Source organism: Pseudorasbora parva, chromosome 3 (assembly GCF_024679245.1).
Source record: "Pseudorasbora parva isolate DD20220531a chromosome 3, ASM2467924v1, whole genome shotgun sequence".
In the NCBI taxonomy this organism is placed as follows: Eukaryota; Metazoa; Chordata; class Actinopteri; order Cypriniformes; family Gobionidae; genus Pseudorasbora; species Pseudorasbora parva.
This window is the reverse complement of record NC_090174.1, coordinates 53,531,390-53,544,485: the sequence shown is the minus strand read 5'-3', so window position 1 is coordinate 53,544,485 and position 13,096 is coordinate 53,531,390. Positions and strand designations below refer to the sequence as shown.

At 38.5% G+C, this 13,096-nt stretch overlaps 1 protein-coding gene across 1 annotated transcript in view; it reads left to right on the top strand.

The window, feature by feature from the left end:
- The window catches only part of ppil2 (peptidylprolyl isomerase (cyclophilin)-like 2), a 47,011-nt gene extending 34,426 nt beyond the window's left edge, over positions 1 to 12,585 (top strand). The window contains exons 15-20 of the mRNA XM_067439476.1: positions 6,001 to 6,118; positions 6,666 to 6,722; positions 9,722 to 9,794; positions 10,214 to 10,276; positions 10,362 to 10,498; positions 12,209 to 12,585. Of these exons, the coding sequence (XP_067295577.1) occupies positions 6,001 to 6,118; positions 6,666 to 6,722; positions 9,722 to 9,794; positions 10,214 to 10,276; positions 10,362 to 10,498; positions 12,209 to 12,308 (548 nt within the window). The 3' untranslated portion in view covers positions 12,309 to 12,585. The remainder of the gene's footprint in view (positions 1 to 6,000; positions 6,119 to 6,665; positions 6,723 to 9,721; positions 9,795 to 10,213; positions 10,277 to 10,361; positions 10,499 to 12,208) is intronic.
- Positions 12,586 to 13,096: the final 511 nt, after the last annotated feature.

Sequence of the window (13,096 nt, the reverse complement as noted above, 5' to 3'; positions counted from 1 at the left end):
CACGTGATTGGCAAAGAAAAGGTCATCAGGAAGAGCTCATAAAATCTTCCCAATATGACAGAATATAGTTTAGAACATAGAATTTTAAAGCATATGCTTCACCTCTAAAGACTACCATAGTTCCTGTTAGTTTTGTGGCAGTCATAAAATTGCATTTATAATCAATTTAATTGCATCAGATCGCAATTCATATTACCATCTAAAATATTTTTTTTCAGAGGATACGAGTCATTATTCATTGCATTATTTTTTTAGCTGATTAACAAAATAATTTAATTTTAAGTACAAATTCATGTTAAATTTGGTTTAAAATTAAAATATATGGCATGATTATTACTATTCCGCTCTCATTTAAATAAAGAAATGACAGGTTCTATACATATGCTGTCAGTTATTCAACCAAAAAAAGTTTCACCTTGGTCCTCGGTTTGTAAAAACAACACGTTCAGAAATGCACTTTCTTTGCTCTTTTCTCAGAGAAAAGCTTAACTCCAAGTCTTCCAGAGTCGCGGTCAAAGCTGATTCGTAAGACCGCCGTTTGCCAGTTTCTGTGTTTACTAGAAGCACGCAAAGGCAACTCTGCCATCATTATGTTAAGTCCCGCCCACCGATTCTATACACAATGTGATTGGCCTGACCAGAGTTTGGCGTTTACAGCTCAGAAGTGTATTGAGAGTTCCTAGACGACACTCGCGGGCAGATTAGATTTGCTGCCGCTAGGGTGCGTCTAGATTTCTAAGCTAGAAGTCAACAGCTCTAATGTGTTCCCCAAAGACTTCTAGTGTTGTCTAAATTGTCTGTGCCAATTCAAAGCATGCCACAGATCCTTGGTTTTAACCTTGGATCTACCTTTGGATTTTAAAATGTCTTGAATGTAGTCCCTCGGGCGCTCAAAATTAATAAATCACTTTTTCTTGCCATTTTTTTTAATCACATCAGCCTTGTTATTCTGTCCGGTTGATTTTCATCCACTTCCTATAACCCGTTTTAATCAAGGCAGTGGTATGGGGGTAGGAAATGTCAGCCAGGGCATAAATTATGCAGAAATGTCACCTGGGGAATGTTTATGAGGGTGTGCAAGTTTTCAGAGGTAGATTGGTGCGCCGTAAAGCCATTGCTCCGCAACCACACCAGCTGCTGGACGTTAAAACGCCTTCCTGCTCTGCTTCATCTCGAATCGAGTGCAACTCCTCATTAAGAAGTACAAAAGGTTTTAAAACTCGCATGACTTTGGAAAATTCTTTAGGGGCAGGTGTCACAGAAATCTTGCAGTTGAGCAATGTCTCATGTCAGCCTGTGAACGCACGCGAACACTGGCTGAGAGAGCTGCACCCAGCAGAGCTTTTGATTGAGCGTGATGAAGCGTTAATTAGTGTACCTGATTCGGAGGCTCCTGACGTGAGGTGTTTGTTTATGGTGGCAGAAGACGATGCATGGGGCACTGGGGTAGTCGTTTTATAATTCAAAAAGACAATCTGGGTCAAGTTCAGTGGAACTTATTTAATATTTCAGTGTAAAATCTGTGGAAAGTCGGACTACTACTTGACTGCATTATACATACACTAATGCTTAAAAGATTATTTTTGGGAGAAGTCTCTTATGACTGCCCCAAGGCATTTGATTAATGCAGTACAAATGCAGAAATCATTCTCAGGCTGATTTAATGCTGAAGAAATATTCAGTGTTAAACCGTTGTAGTGCTCAATATTTTTGTGGAAATTTTTTTTTTCTTTATTTTCTTTGAACAGAAAGTTGCAACATTATAAATGTATTTACTGTCACTTTTGATCAATTTAATGCAATTGTTGAATAGAAGTATTAAATTATTATTTTTTAAATCAACATTTCTGGCCTCAAACGTTTGAAAGGTAGTCTGCTTTCCATGGCTAATAGATTGCTGTATGTTTTTCTTTAAAGGAAGTGTATGTAAGATTGTGGCCAAAACTGGCACTGCAATCACTTTCAAATGACTGTAGAGCGGTGTTTCCCTCTCCCCCCTGACTCGAGGTTGCCAGATTGGCTGCAGGATCCAGCAGGAACGTTTGTAGCTGGAGCTGTGGTAACTAGAGCAGATCTGGCAACCCGGATGCCCCAACACTACTGACTTTGTGATTGGTAGATGGGTGGAGGGCGGAGCTTCAGGCCAAAACACAACATGTCAACATCAACATCAGTTGAGGGCTGCAACAACAACTTTAAATGGCAATATCATTTAATATCATCCTGGCCGGACTACTGTTGTCAGTGAAATAAGTATTTGAAATTAACACGATTTCTTAATGTCTAGTGACATATTAAGGGTTATTTTATGATTCATTGAAATATATTTCTTACAGTGGCGTAGCGTCTGGGCATGCAGGGTATGCACGTGCAAATGGGCCCGGGCCAATAGGGGGCCCGTGGCCGCCCATGGGGAATTTTTAATTAAAAAGAGGGAATTTATTTTTAATTCATGGCCACAATAAAAATATATGTGTATATCTATGTTGTGTAGTAATTTCTTGTTTCTCCGTGATGTCTAATTTCTCCGTGATTTCTTGTGTGCGTTTATTTTTTGCACCCCGCGGCTGCCGTAGAACTGATACTCACTCCGTCATTTTTATATGACGCTGCATCGCCGCGCCAAATTAAAAAAAGAAAACAGTATATGAGGTTGCTAGACTTGAACATTAAAGGATGGACAACTACAAACACAAAAGTGGTGCTTTAAAGAGAAAAGAGAGGATGGAGAAGTTAGTCACGACACAAAAACTACCAAAAATTGACAGTTTTTTGCGCCGACCTAGTGCGAATGAGCGCGATGTCGATGGTGAGGGAGAAGTTTTGTCAGCTAATATTAGCAGTTGCACGTCTTTGGATGAGAACAATAATGGAACTGCTGACAGCTTGACGAGCGAAAAAGCAGTTGCAGACGAGCCAAAAGCTGGATATTCGGCGGGAAATTTGTCAGCGGGTTACCCAACGGATAAAGGAAACTATCCAGACACACTAACAGATGGGCAAGTAAAGCATTTTATTGTGTCGCAAGGTTCATGCAAACCCCCCGGTCCCTTTCCTCGAGATCCACTGCAAGGAGATAGATGCTTTTCGACGAGTTTTTACTCAACCACAACAAAAGCTGGTATTCAGCTACCGAGATCGTGGCTGTGTTACTCGCCAAAGCTTGACGCTGCATATTGTGAACCATGCTGGTTATTTGCAGACCGCAGTCACAAAAGCTACAACATGGCATGGACACAAGGAATAAGAACATGGCAGACCCTGTCAAATAAAATTTCCAAGCATGAGAGCGCAGAGTACCATGTAGCAGCTTGCAGTGTTTATGATCAGTGGCGTCTGCATGGCACTATCGACGAGGTGTCAGAACAGCAAATCCGTCAACAAGTTAATTTTTGGAGGCAGGTTCTAGACCGGATCATTAATGTCACTTTAACTCTGGCATCAAACAACCTTGCATTTCGGGGACACTTCGAAGACACTGAAAGTGTCAACAAAGGCAATTTTCTTTCCATAATTGACCTACTGGCCAAGTATGATCCATATTTGAAGGAGCTGCTCAGTCGCCCTGCTGGTTCAGTGAAGTATCTCAGCCCAGAAATCCAAAATGAACTGATTGGTGTTCTCTCTGAGTCTGTCCAGAAAGAAATTACTAGTGAAATTAAGGCCGCGCCGTTTTTCTCAGTGATCATGGATACGACTCAAGATGTATCTAAAGTGGATCAGATGAGTCAAATCTTTCGGTATGTAACCATAGAGAGAGATAGCCAGGGTGCTGCAATGGCAGTGAAAATCAACGAGTCTTTTCTGGGATTCCAGCAAATGCCTGACTCGTCCGCTGCCACAATAGCCAATGAAATTGTACGTTTGGTTGAGGAAAAAGGTCTCGATATTTCAAAATGCCGTGGCCAAGGATTTGATGGGGCTGCGAACATGAGTGGCATATACACGGGAGTTCAGGCAAGGATACAGGAGAGACAACCAAATGCCACATATGTACACTGTGCTGCCCATAACTTAAATCTGGTCCTCAATGATTCCGTTAAGTCAGTAACAGAGCTGACTAAGTTTTACAACACCATGGAAAAATTGTACGTTTTTTTTGCACACAGTATAAAGAGGTGGAATGTATTGGCAGAGATCACTGAGAAACCCACTCCGGGCATCACGCTGAAAAAACTGTGCGCTACTAGGTGGGCATCGCGCAATGATGCCGTGTCTGCAATCAGATACAGATATGTTGACGTGTTGAAGGCCCTGACCAAAATTTCACTCACCAGCAAAAAGACAGATGAGCGCACCGAGTCCATGGCTTTGATAAAGCAGATGGAAAGATTTGACTTTGTTTTTATTATAGTTCTTCAAAGTGAAGTCTTGGAGCAGATCAGTGTCATTTCAAAAATGTTACAGGCGAAGGATGCTGATCTTCTTAAAACTACAGAATTACTTGACACTGCCATCGCGGAGTTGAAAAGGTTCAGGGAAAATTTCGAGGAGGCAAAAGCAACCGCACAATTCATGGCTGAGAAGTGGGGAGTGAAACAAACCTTTCAAAAGGAAAGAATTAGAAGGGCAAAGTGCCATTTCGATGAGCTCTGTCAGGATGAGCGTTTGGCTGATGCTGAAAGTTACTTTAAGGTAAATGTTTTTAACGCTTGCCTAGACATCATAATTTCCCAGCTGAGTCTGCGATTTTCGGCTTTGCGATCAGTTGCCGCTTTGTTCAGAGTGATCCAGCCACACATACTTGCAACGGAGGAGAAGAACGCAATATATGAAGGGGCACAGAGGTTAGTAAAGAGATACAACAAAGACTTGTCTCCAGCCCTTCCACAACAATTGATCGCATTCCGTGCGGCCTTTAAAAGACAAATCTCTGGGATGAAAACAGTTCAAGATCTGGCCAGTTTTTTGATGGTTGAGAACAACTCTATCACATCTAGCTTCAGTGACTTATGCACTGTTTTAGTTCTCTTTCTTACAATCCCAGTTACTGTTGCTTCGGCGGAGCGCTCATTTTCAAAACTGAAACTAATAAAAAATTATTTGCGGAGCACCATGTCGCAAAACAGACTCTCGGGACTGGCGATTCTTTCCATCGAGAATGCACGAAGCCGTGAATTAAACACCAATGACATCGTGGGTGAATTTGCCGAAAGAAAGGCCCGGAGAATGCAACTAAAATGAGTGAGTTTTTATGATTTTACATTTTGGGCCGCCGTGCCATCAGTAGGCTATAGTTCATTTATTATTGACATTGGCTGAGCTTTTTTATTATTATTTGTTTTATTCTGTTCTGGTTGTGAAAAATGGTTGGGTAGAGTGTGTTTTTACGGTGAGATTTTTTCCCCACTCATTTATGTCGTAATAACGAAATATGTTTTATTTGTATTTATTAATTATACAGTATTTTCTTAATAGAATGAACATCTATTCATTTATTTTCGGTGTACTTTGGGGGCGGGGTTAGGGGGGCCCGTTCAATTTATTTTGCATATGGGCCCGGGAGTGACTTGCTACGCCACTGATTTCTTACATACAGTTCCTTTAATTGAGCATGTTGCTGATTTGTAGTATTTGAGATTTGCACTAAACCTATTGTAATCCAGTACGTAAATTGTCTCACCATCATTTAAATGTATCCTCAAATCACTTGGATCTGTTTAAAAGTTGGCACTTTATAACATAGGCAGGACGAACATTTCCCAAAGACATTGAATGAGGGATCTGAGCTATATCTGGGAACCAAAATACGTTTTTGCAATCCCGCTAGTGTCATAGAAATGGCAATTTACATCTAAACTAATGTGTTTCTGTGTGATTAATGTAGCTGTTGTTTGTGTGTTGTGCTGGATATCTGGATTTGTTTTTCCAGTCAATTATACCATACTTGAAAGGACATTCGGCAGGGTTGTTATTGGCCGGTGTCTCTTAATCTCATTCAAATCTTTAATGTTCATATTATTCCCTCCCGTCAACGCTCTCTCTCGTTGTGTGTTTCAGGAGGTGAGTCTTTCTGGGGAAAGCCATTCAAGGATGAATTCAGGCCCAATCTGTCTCACACAGGTCGTGGTATTCTGAGCATGGCTAACTCGGGACCCAACACAAATAAATCCCAGTTGTGAGTGTGTTTTTCATCTGCTCATTACAGTGATTGTCAGACAGCACTGTATTGATATCAAACGTACTGGTTAGAGTTTGTTCTAAACCCCTTAAGTAGTAAACTTTGGCAATTATTTCAGCCCAAGCCTCTTAACAGACTTCAGTCAAACTTTGGATCATAGGCCACTTTTGGTTTTTATAAACCTGTTTTTGAGAAATTTAAGATACAGTTTTAAAAATTGATAGAATGTTCTGCGTTGTAAAGCTAACCCAACACTTATTATGTCAGTCTATTATGTAAATAACAAATGATGGTTGATTTTCTTTATGGCATTTGCATGCTGAATTCTGATTGGCCTTTCTTGCATTTAACCCTTCATAATCAGCAATGACCAATGGGAAGAATCAAAGCCTAAATTTACCTTAATCTTCAAGACTTTTTTTCTGTTGCCTTCACAAGCACTGGTGATTTGCTCATTAAATGCAAATCTAGTTTGAATATGAATTTACCCTGTTATGAAAACTCGCTAGGTTGACACAAGAATATTTTTCCTATTTCCTTTCAGCTTCATAACATTTCGCTCATGCGCATACCTGGACAGGAAACACACCGTGTTTGGAAGGTAATTTTATTTTTGGATTTCTTTGTCTTCAGTAATTGATTTGACACATGTACATTCATACCCCTCAGACCTAAAAGTGCATTAATGTCTGTTTGAGGAAGTTGTGGCCTAATGGTTAGACAGTCAGACGGGATTTGTTAACCTGAAGGTTGTGGGTTCGAGGCTCGGTACCACCAGGAGATGTAGGTGGGGGAAGGCGCCGTAACAAAAAAGGCTGCCTGCTGCTCTGGGTGTGTGTTTACGGTGTGCGAGGTGTGCATCTGGATGAGTAAAATGCAGAGCACAAATCCTGTGTATGGGGCACCATACTTGGCTACACGTCACATAACTTTCTTTCATATAGCCATGGATGGGTTTCTCACTTTTCCTGGGTGGTGATGCTGGATCTCAACATCATGCAGCCATTTTGGTGTACCATTGTGGTGCATTTTTCATTTGGTCAGCTTTCTGTGTGTGTAAAGTCCTTCCTGGGGGAAAGCTTGTCTTCTGTTGAATCAGAACATTCCAGCACACACACTTTAACTCTGAGGGAAAGTCTTGCCCATTTGGCATTGAGTTGAAATCCTTGGACTCTAGCTGAGGAATTCAGAGGCTTGTCAGCATAAGCCTGGACTAAACTGCTATGCACACTCACATGCACCCCTCACCCCACAGCGGCAGAAAGTCTATGTACTTACTGAGCACGTGCGGTGAGAACACACACACGCCCCTCGACCCTCAGCCTATGGGGTACCTAGAAACCTTAAAGAGGAAATGTCTCACAGAAACAGCTGTGCAAAGAGAGAAAGTACACAGCAGTTTGCTGTCCATCAAAATACAGAAAATTGGTACTGAGTTTGATCTAGTCTCATTAGAGATCTTATCACAGCACTGCACTGAATCAATTTTGTTTTTGTTACTTTACAGCTACTTGGCTGCTGTCTAACTTTTTTTGCGTTCGAGATTTACAAAAATTATATAATGAGACGATATGAATCCATTTTCCAAACCGTGTTTTTGTCTTACCCTGAATCATTATGGTACACTTATAATAAGTGTTTATATTGGGACAATATTAGAGCGGTCTGGTAGGAACCGCTGCGGAGGAGCACAGTCCCTGTGTGTGTCGCCATTGACATAAACAGACAGAAGTAACTCCGGCTGTAATGTTTTTCCGCAAGATGCATGCAGTTCTGTTTATTAACCGCTAGAGCGCAAAAGTTACGAACTGCAGCTTTGAAAAAAATGTGAATACAGTATATACCCGAATATAAGACAAGGTTTTGTGTCCTAAAAATAGGTTGAAAAATGGGGGGTCGTCTTATATTCGCGATTTGGAAAAAATTACATATCTATTAAACTGACGACAACAAGGTCACGCTGTTGACGTTCGCGCAGCCTCTCGAGGATAAATCACAACACGAGATATTGAGAAACTGTGCTAAACATTCAAAATGTTGTTTTTATATTTATAACATATGATACAATTAAACATCACTCAACCAAGAGTGTGCTTTCCTGAATACCATCACGACTGAAAATGACACTGATTTCATATGACAGTTCCACAAACAAATTAACATTAAGTCACTTATATTTTAGATGCAGTAGTGTTTTTGTTTTATTTCAGCAGTGAAAATAGTTCCAAAGATTCTAAGTAATAAAGTTCCAAACAGCAGAACCATAACGCATCTCACAGCAACAGTGTGCGTTACTGAATGATTCAGTGTTTGAATGAATCGGTTGAATTAAAGATTCAATAACCTGTTCGTAAACGACTGCCTCAATCTTGAATGAATCACCCGCTTGAATGAATGACTCAATGACTCACTCATTAAGACTCATCACCGGCTGCCACCTAAGTTTCATATTTAAACATTCCTTATACATCTAAAAATACAAATCTCATAAAATGATTTAACGCAGTTGTAATTTTTCAGTGTAAATTATTTAATTTGATTGGTAACAGCCCAATAGCCTGGTGTCTTATTTTAATTGAATGCATAGATCAAATGTAAGAATATAAAGTAAGATTAGGGTTAAAAATGCCCTTAAAAAAAGGTAAATATATCACAAATATGCCAAAGCTAATTGAACACTGTTGAGAATATTGCTTCAGAATAAATTATGTTTACAACAATTTTTTTTTTAAATATACCTTTTTTCCCGGACAAGCACATTTTTTACTCGGACAAGTGAATGACCGATTTACTTATCCGAAGAACAAGCACATGAACATGCTTAATGAATGGTGTTAAACAAATTCCAATGAATTATCAGTAGAATTTTCAAATAAACATTTTCTTTTAAAAAACAGATTTTTCCACAAAATTCTCTTTTCCCCCCAAAAAAAGTCTGGAAAATGGGTTGTCGTCTTATATTCAGTGTCGTCTTATATTTGGGTATATACGGTACTCTTATATGCTTTCCTCACCCTCATGTTGTTCTAAACCTGTATGACTTTTCTGTGAAAGAGAATACATATTTTATTTTCATAAAAGCAGTCCATTTTTTTTTTTTGCACAATTTTCCTAATCTTTTGATAGCGTTGGGTGACTGAAGATATTATTCACTGAAAAGCACGAGTTATATTTTAGTGTGTGTGTGTGTGTGTGTGTGTGTGAAGTATTTTGAATGAGCAGTTTTAATTTTAGTTTAGTTTAATTGTCAAGGCAAAATTTGTATCATATCATAATTTCTACTTAATTTCTATGATTGAAAACATTTTAATAGTTTCAGTTAGCAATAATTACATTGTTAAAAGCTTATGATTTCAAATCAGTCATATGAATTGCTTAAATTGTACACCTTTGTTCCATTTTTGAGCATAACAGCTCAATATGAGAGTAAGTAAATTGTATAATTTTTATTACATCAAGTAGAAAAGTTCAAAATTGTTTGGCCACAGTGAAAGAGTTTGATCCAGTCTCATTAGAGATATTATCACCCCTTGGCACTGAATAATACCTCATTTACTCTGTGCAGCAGGATTTTAATGGATTTCTGTTCCTCTCTTTCAGAGTGGTTGGTGGTTTAGAGGCTCTCACAGCTATGGAGAATGTTGAAAGTGATCCGAAGACAGACAAACCAAAGGTGCTGAAGTCATTTATTTCCCGTCTGGCATCAGAAATGTATAATTCGGTTGAAGAAACGCGTGTCAGCAGTGTAGGGTTGTGTGTGCTTTATGTTGATTCATGGCACTTCCTGTTTGTTTATATTGTTCCACCTGCTGTCAAGTCCCAGAATGCCAAAAGAGAAATAGTCCAATTTAAAGAGACACATTTATTCTTTACACTTGTTTCCCTTTTTATTTAAGCATTTTCGTATTGAAGCATTCTGCTTCATGTAAAATGTGAACTGTGTTTTACCTTGGGGCAGCAGAGTTTTTAAATACTTCGCTTCAGTACTCTCCCTCCCCCTCCCCCCTTTTTTTATTTCTTAAACGGTAACAGCATGCTAATAGGTGAAGGAGGTTTTCTCAGTCTGAATCTGTTTCTGTTTCACATTCTCAGTCGGAGATAAAATTGGTGAGTGCTACAGTATTCGTGGACCCGTATGAGGAAGCCGATGCACAGGTCAGCATTTGTGTGCATGTATGTAGTCAATGTCGTAATTGTTGTTTTCATGCCGTGCAGTCGATGTGACACTGTGTGTGTTTAGATTGCAGCCGAGCGAGAGAAGGAAGCGCAGAAACAGGAGGAAGAGAGAGCGCAAACTTCTGCTTCAGTCAATAAAACAGAGGACAAGCCTAAAGTCTTCAAACCAGGAGTGGGCAAATACATCAACATGGCGGCCACGTGAGTTCACACACATCTGTGATGATGCACAGTTGCTGAATATGACCACCTTATTTTAATAATGCAAGACTTTTATTTTGGTTGTAAATGCACAACTTTTTTTCCTCACAACAGTGAGAAGGTTCTGATAATGTAACTCATATTTATTACAAATTTTCATATTTAATATACAATAATGATCCTTATTAAGGTAATAAATATGAGTTGCATTACCAGAACCTTTCCTGCACATCACACAAATGATTCATTCTGAATACATGAAGGCTGTTGACTTTTATAGTCTTTTGAAATTTACTCTGGTAATCCTCATCTTTACCACAACAAGCTAGTTATTAAAAGCAATATTTCACTGTTTGTTTTCTGATAATAAAAGTTATTTGTTGATATCAAAAGGTTATAGGATTACAAAAGTGTTTTCAGTCACTGCTGAATCTATAACATCAATTATTTAACTTGAATTGGTGTGAAGAATCTTGCAAGCTACAGCAACATGAGGAATTTTGTTATTTGTATTTGTAATATTTCTGGTCAAAAAAACTATTAGGCTATTAATCAAATTTGGCCATTATTTTAGAATTTTCAGAGTTATTTATGATATGGATGGCAAATTACTATGGTGTTTTTCAGATAGTTACCATGGTTATTTTTTGATTGATGGATGGATAGATCTATAGATGAATGGATGGATGAATCCATAAATTGGATGGTTGGATATAGATATGGCGGTAGATGGGGTGGTATAGAAAGATGTATAGATATAAATAGATACTAAATTACTATGGTAATTTTTTTTCATTTATATATTGATCTTTAATGGCAGGATCATTTATGATACTAAAGCTTAAAGTGATATTAAGGCAAATCAGTGTGTTTGTGAGTGTCACTGGTGAGGGTTTGTCCCACACCACAGCAGGGCTCAGGATATGAGCAAAGTTTAATGAGAACGGCAGGAGATCTTTCTAATTATCCCTCACAAACCCACTGTTACACACACACACACACACACACACACACACCCTAACACACTGACTGACTGTTAGAGAGACAAACACATACATACAGAGCAATGTGAACATCTGCTGCTCACACCCGAGATCTGGAACACACACGCAGACACAGGCTTATGGGATTACAAAAGTGATTTCAGTCGCTGCTGAATCTGTAACATCAAGGCAAAATAAATTATTTAACAAGAATTGGTGTAAAGAATGTCTTTTGCAATATTTCTGGTCAAAAAGTTTGGGTGAAAAATACTGCTTTGAATACAATTTTGGCCAAAAAACCTTTTGGTACATAGTGATAATTAAAATAATTCAAAGAACTGGCAACTGATATTCTTTAAGATGGAAGGAGACAATTATATTTAAATGAAGATAATAAAATGGTAAAATAAATTATGATTATTATTATTTTAATTTTTGAAGCATTTAATAACCATTACAGGCTGTTTGTGAGACTGTACCTTTAAGGAATTATTTTGGCTATCCTCTTTGAATTTGAAATGAGTAATAACATTTATGTTCAAGTTCCAGCTTTGTTTCCTTCAGCGACGGCCTCATTGCAAGGTCTGCATGTATATTGACAGATTCACAAAACATTGTGCTCTGAAACGTGCCAAACTAACTGCTGAGGTCGGACTCAAATAATCACTACTGAATCAGTTACACAAACCTAATTAACTTTAATGTCTTATTCACTCTCCTTCATCAGGAAACATTCCCACCCAGATGGTGACAAACCCTCCACTAGTGAAGCTCCTGCCAAGAAGCCCAAAGGCAGAACAGGCTTTGGAGACTTCAGTTCCTGGTAGAACCACCGTACCCATCCCTCCTACAAACAGCTGATTCTGGGTAAAATATGTGATAATGGACAGATCTTATTCCGTGCAAACCTCTTGGTCTTTCCCCTTTGTTTTTTCCTTTGGACAATTTTGTATTTTAAGGTAATTGACGTGGCAGGGGTTGTTTTGTTCACATGTAGTTTGGTCAAGTCTTTCTTTATATCGAGCCCTGTAAATAATCAGTTATTTTTTGGTATATTAAATAATTGAATCTAGGCATGAATAAAGGCATTTTCTTAAAAGTTTTGACATGTTCATGAGTGTTTTTATTTTGTTACCAGTCTGAACTGAACTTTTTTTTAACCATTAAGTCCGAAGTTTACTTCACTTTTTACGCGAGGCTCAGCGTACAGTACGCTTACATTTTTTTACTGAACGTGCACCGCCGGATGTTTGTAACTGGTCATTTTTTTGCAGTATTTACATGGGTTGTAATTCACGGCGAGAGATTGCTCAAAACTGTGCATGTGTTGAACGCCGGTGTATGCATGTGAGTCAAAAGAAGTCAACTTTGCAATCATACACTCGCCTACGAATAAATAAATAAAAACAGGTTTACTTTCAGTTTTAGGCCATGAGTTTCTTTTAATCTCAGTCTCACTTTATTAACCAATGTCTTTGCTGCTGGCCTTGATCTTCAACCATACTCGGTTCAGGTGTGGATATACCTTACCTTTAGTGAGCTTATTTCACTTTTAGTGTAAAGGCATATATATATATATATATATATATATATATATATATATATATATATATAT